General features: G+C 48.8%; 1 protein-coding gene across 1 annotated transcript; it reads right to left on the reverse strand.

Annotated features, from left to right (window-relative positions):
• Window positions 1-4,076: 4,076 nt before the first annotated feature.
• LOC124705972 (probable membrane-associated kinase regulator 1) lies at window positions 4,077-5,331 on the reverse strand. Its single transcript, XM_047237655.1, has one exon. It carries the CDS (start codon window positions 5,208-5,210, stop codon window positions 4,077-4,079), a length of 1,134 nt encoding a protein of 377 aa, XP_047093611.1. The 5' UTR covers window positions 5,211-5,331.
• Window positions 5,332-6,038: the final 707 nt, after the last annotated feature.

The following is a 6,038-nucleotide window of genomic DNA, read 5'->3' on the forward strand; positions in this document are numbered from 1 at the left end:
CAATGAACAGGATGCAGATTTCTGAAGAATGTACACCGGAAATTGCATATCATTAGACTAAAGTTTTTTCCAGCGTTTCCTTTCAGTGTTAGTACCGACGATACTCGGACCACGCCGCCACCAAGCTCCTCTAGCGCCGGCCTGCTCATGATTTGGTTCTAATATTATCCCCTGATTTTTATTTCAAATCGATAAAATTACCTCCTTAAAAAAGTGGATACTGTTTTGCGAAATGAAAAACAAAAACAAAAAAGTAGAAAACTGACACCTCGATCACCCAGGCCCACGCGGCGCAAGATCTATCTGACGTGGAATCATAATAAGGGAATTTGGGGAACGATTTTCGAACAGGCAGGACCGGTACGGTGGTGATGCTTGTCTTCCTCCCTAACTTTCTGGCAGTTTTGAGAATATGATGTCGTCGCTGACAGGAGGATGTTGTTGCCGCCGGTGAGGAAGACACTTTGCGATGATGCTGCTGTTGGCGAGCCGTAGAAGTAGCTGGGAAGACAGCCACCGTGATGACGGTGACAGACGCTGTACAAGGCTGTCGTGAAGGTGGTTAACGCTAGGAAGACCGACGCCCACAAGAGCGATGTGATAATGGTGGCTATGAGCGCCCGTCTAGGGTTAGGGATGTGCGGTGGAGGTTTTTTTTCTCTTCAAGGCCAATGAAATAGGTCGCAGAGGAGATGTGAACGTGGGATAAAATTTGAGGACTCTTTGCTTATTTCACCCTACGACTCATGTATCATCCCCTTTTCTTAAATTTATTTGGTCAAAAGGTTTTTGAGGAATAAATAAAAAAGAAAAGGGCTTATGATTGTGTGAGCAGCCCAGCAACCGGCTAAGGCCCAGAAAATGCTCGGCCACTAAACCGAAGCAAACCCTAGGCTCAACTATCTACCATGGTCGTTTTCTATTCCAACCCCCAGCTCTTTTTTTGTAAAAGCAATCCAGTCCAACGCCCAGCGGGAGGCTCGAGCTCTGTACGCTACCTCATCCTCGCCCTGGACCTCCAGCCACCTCCGGCGAGGGCCCATCGTCTCGGACCATCCGTGAGTTCCGTCGTAGTGACGGCCGCTCAGCCCTGCTCTCGCCCGCTCTTTTCGGCATCCAGCGTCGTTCGTCGGCGCGGCTCGTCGCTGCTTCTGCTTCACCCCTACCAGTCTGGGACCGTCCGCTCAATGTTGCTCTCGCCCGCTCTTTCCGCACAGTTGATGTTTCGAGCTTCCCCCTTTCATGCGGTACTGTTTGGCAATCGATCGATTTAGTGTAGATACACCAATGTATTTCAGACCAATCAATGGTGCTTCCTCTTGTTGATTCACCTCGCTGATATTCCAAGCAGATTAGAACGTATATAAACCGGTGGAATTCATTCTACGGAAACAATGTGGGACTATTCAACCCAATCTAATTAGTTGACTGCAAGCGGTTTCGTGATTTCTGTTACCGATGGACTTGGCTTGTGGCCCATTAGTTGATGCATATACGGCCCTTCACAGCGCGACAGAGGATGAACGCCCAGCGCTAGCGATTGATCTAAGCGAACCGGTACCATGGCATGTGCATGTATTATGCGATTTGGTGGGAGGGCAAAACGGTCCAAAAAAAAGTTGGACGAAAAATCTGGCAGAAACCTTAGCTCCTTTATTATTAGGTATAGATATACATGAACCATGTGTGACATGATATAATCTTATGAAAAACTTAAATTCTTTTTAATAAAATAAAATAATATTGTGTACATAAACAAATGCAGAGGACGGGATAATTTTCCATTTCGAAGACAAAAACACATAGTAGTAGTGAAACTGAAAAGCAACAAACACCAAATATAGTCCCTTTCGTCGATCGTAGAGTAGTAGCAACCTAAACCGTATAGACGACTCACATGTCAACGCGACTATAAATTGTTGGCGATCAGATACGACTTTTTGCCCAAGACGGTACGACCGCAAGAGCTAGGGTAAAATCTGGCGAACTAGCCGAGTTTCCTTGCACAGCAAATTCCAGCGGCTCCTTTCGCCGCATTGACTGCTGACCGGTGGTTCTCAATAGGTTTGCTCCCCAAGACTGTTGAGACATGAACACGCATCGAAACGAGAGCAGCATTAACCATGTACCACGCCGTGTACTGTTCACGCCCCGTCCTCGGGCAAACCAGCCCATGTGGCAGCTCCAGCTCGCCTCGGCAATGGCGTCTCCTTGGGCAGCTCGAGCTCTTCTCTCTCTGACAACTGCCACGGCAACATGGGGTTAACTTGTTCATCCATAATTAAATCCCTATACTGCATTTTAGACCTAACGATAAGCACGATCACAGGCACGACGAGTCTGAACTCTCAACCATCCAGCTAGCCAACCACACTATCTAATTAATCACCGAGGACTAAATCGCACACTGTTAACTGTTCTGTAATCTAGTACTATATAGTAGCATAATTTTCCATGTACTACGCGCGCCTGTTAATCTGAGATGAAGGGAGTACTATATAGCATAATTTTTCATGTACAGTAATACTGAACACTACTGTGCTTTCACTTGTCTCATTCTATAGTGTTCAATAATGGAGGACGGCAGTGTAGGCAGGAAAAATTATGCAGTATCATGGCGCCAAAAGATCGATGTACTGCTACCCAGCATCGTCCTGGTTGTTGATGAGCGACCCCTCCAAAGATTCCCCACCTAGATATCTCGGCCTAAACACAGACAGTCAAACATGCCATGTCTAATCACATCGCCAAAGATCAGACTTTAACTAGTACTAATAGTGTGTAGCTAGCATGTGAGACGACATGTTACGTGGAGCCAGATCTAGCAAAGCAGGCAGTGATCGTTGCAACCGCTTTTAACTTCTTGTGCCGCCTGTTCCGATCCACCCACTGGTTCTGAAATACTTTCACGAGAGACCTACCTAATAGGATTTTCAATGGGTTGAACACGAGTAGCAGCTATATTAGTCGTACGTCAATGAGCAAAAGCTGGAAAATGCTTCACGGTTGGTTCTCACTGGCTGGTTATCGGCTTGTGTAACTTTGCTTTTGAGCAAAGTTGCAAACAGAATCAGAAACTAAACCATAAGAAAGGATAACCAGAATTCCATTCTCTCCGTCCCAAATTACTTGACTCAATGTGTCTACACAAAGTAACCTCGTAGACAAAGTTTGAGTCAATTAAATTAGACCAGAGGGTCTATTTATTTCCCTGAGGTGAACTATGCATAGCAGTCACTCGCAAAAAGAAGAAACATAACAGTCAAGGAAACAAACATTTACCAAAATGAACACGCGGAAGAGAGAGGAAGAAAAGACATGATCATACACAAAATCTGAAGTGCTCAAGTACAGAAGCCAAACGTACTATATTAGGATTAGCTGAATAAACACTTGCTTGTCTGGAGATAGCATTACAAGACAAAACTTGACACCTCTTAAGCTCAGACTGCCACATCATAAGTCCCAAAATCCCAGTCCTAACCTTTCTTGGAAGGGAATCCTTGTCTAGTTAACTACTGAAGGAGCTTTGCGCGTCCTTTCTCCAGAGAATGAAGTTGATTTGCATCGGCACCTCCATCTAGAAATTTAAATGGGCAGGTTCATATTCCAAACTTCTCAAACATCTGCTTTCAATGGATTTTAATTTGCAAATTATGGTTGGAGAACTCATGTGCAAGCAAAATAGTCTATCCAAAGTTGACGTGCATGTGATTATGTGAACCTTCTAAGAGATGATCTTTTGCAATGAAGTGGTGAAGTGCACAACTCGAGCTTATCTAGCCTAATAGTAGCCACGTCATCTTACTAACACATTTCTTGCAACTTTTAGTTCTTCTAATGTTTGAGGCTGATACTTGGAGGACACCGATGCAAATCTCAAACTCCGGAAAAGGAAAGCACCCAAAGGCTAGAAATATCATTTAACCCCTTCGAACTACCCTTATTTACCAACATTATCATAAGTCTTACCAAAAAGGACACTAAAACAAAACACGGTAGATTAACAGATACTACGACTGCCGATTAAACAGTCTTTTACTTAGCTCTGCGCCCGAATCCTAGTGCACTTGCGCTCAGAACGCGCAGATCTCGCCGGCGGCCGACGACGACGACGTCCCCTTGCGCGGGCACATGTAGACGACGCCGCCCATTGTGTTCTTGCAGTGCGCGATGGCGCCCTCGATGGCGCTCTGCAGCTCCTCCATCGACGAGGAATGCGACTTCGACAGCGACACGTGACCGACGCCAATGCTGCCCGACATGGCAGCCGCTGCCGCGGCAGGCACGTCGGGGAAGCCGACGCCGCCCGCGCCGCCGAAGGAGAGCAGACCGGAGTGGTTCGGCGAGGACCGCATCGATGAGGGGCAGCTCGCCGCGCACCGCTTCTGCCGCGGGAACCGGAGGTTCCCGGAGAACGAGTTGGAGTGCGCGTACTTGCCGGCGCTCGCCTCCGCCGCCGCCACCGCGGGGGATGCGGCAGCCTGGTCGTCGTCACCCCGCTTCTTCCGGATCGAGAAACTGAACGGTTTCTTGAAACCCTGCTGCTGCTGCTGCGCCGGAGGCTGGTTGCTCTGGCTCTTGGGCATCTGGGACAGCTTCTCGTACAGAGGCTTCACCTTCTTGGCATACTTCTTGATCACCTCCTTGGCAAGAGACTTGTTGCCGCCGGACGGCTTCTTGTCGGCAGCCGGCGCACCGCCGCGGTGGAGGAAGACGGAGGAGAAGCGGGTGGCGAAGGACGAGAGGTACCTGTTGCCGGCGCGCTTTGCTGGTGGGAGCCCGGCGAACGAGGCGGTTCCCCGCAGGAGGTTGAGGTGGCGGTCGTCGTCGGTGGCGGAGCTGGGGCGCGAGGAGCAGGGCGCGGAGTCCGGGAGCAGGAGGGCCTCGCAGTCGGCGGAGAAGGTGGACGAGGTGCTGCCGTTGGAGTCGCGCGAGGTGGAGGTGGAGTCGGAGGCGGAGGCGGAGGAGGTGGACGCCGAGGACAGCAGCAGCGTGCGCACCATGGAGATGCGCGGCGACAGGTGCAGCGGCAGGAGCTGGCCCTTGTAGAAGAGGTCGTCCGCGGGGCACAGCTGCGCCGCCGACCGCTGCTTCGAGGCCGGCGACAGCGTCACCGTGAACTCGAACTCAGAGGACGACGCCGAGGAGGACGACGCCGGCGACGGGAACGACTTGGCGCCCCCGTCCTTGGCCCTTGACCGGCCCATTGTCTTTCACGGACTCTGATGTGCTATGGTGTTGCTACGTTCATGGCCGGCGTCGGCGCTAGGCCACGCGGGGAGAGGAGGCGAGGTGGGGGCGGTCAGCAATGCGAGGTGGGATTCGATGCCGATGCGAAGGAAGAAAGGTTAAAACTTTTACGAGCCTCTGACGACTTTATGATTGGGAGGCGAGCCCTCGTGTTTGAGAAAGATGCCTATACACCGTCAGTCACATGCTAGGGTGGCCTCCACCACCGTTCGATCGCCTGCAGATCACGATCAAATGTTCAGAACACGGGATTGTTTTTTCAGAGCACTACTGAAACTGAAACTGAGGTGCTTCTGCGTTAAAAAGGAGAGAAACTGTTGACCTGTTGCTTCTGAAATTCAGGTAAAGTGTATGCGTTTCAAAATGGTTTTGCTAGTTCTCAAAAGACTTAAGTTTCTGATCAGTCATAGCTGTAGATTGCATGTGATTCATGCATATGTGTTACTGCCTTCGAGTATATTTTAATTGATTCGCATTCACTAGAAAGTTATACAAAATTCGAGTTAATTTAAAAAAACAGAGGAAGTATAATTTAGATTGCAACTTAGTTTTTCAGTTACAAGTAGAGATGCAAGTAAAAGATATGCTTCAGACCGTTAGATTTGGTTAGTGATCCAATTTGATGACATCATATGACTAAAAATAAAATTATTTTTTAGTCAACTGAGAACTAATCACACCCTTTCATCAAAGACTCATCACACCCGCCGAAACCAGGGATGTAGATAGAATTTTTCTAGGCGATCAGCTGTATGTTAACGATTTTCATTGGTGTCCTTATTTTG

Source organism: Lolium rigidum, chromosome 4, assembly GCF_022539505.1.
Source record: "Lolium rigidum isolate FL_2022 chromosome 4, APGP_CSIRO_Lrig_0.1, whole genome shotgun sequence".
Taxonomy (NCBI): domain Eukaryota; kingdom Viridiplantae; phylum Streptophyta; class Magnoliopsida; order Poales; family Poaceae; genus Lolium; species Lolium rigidum.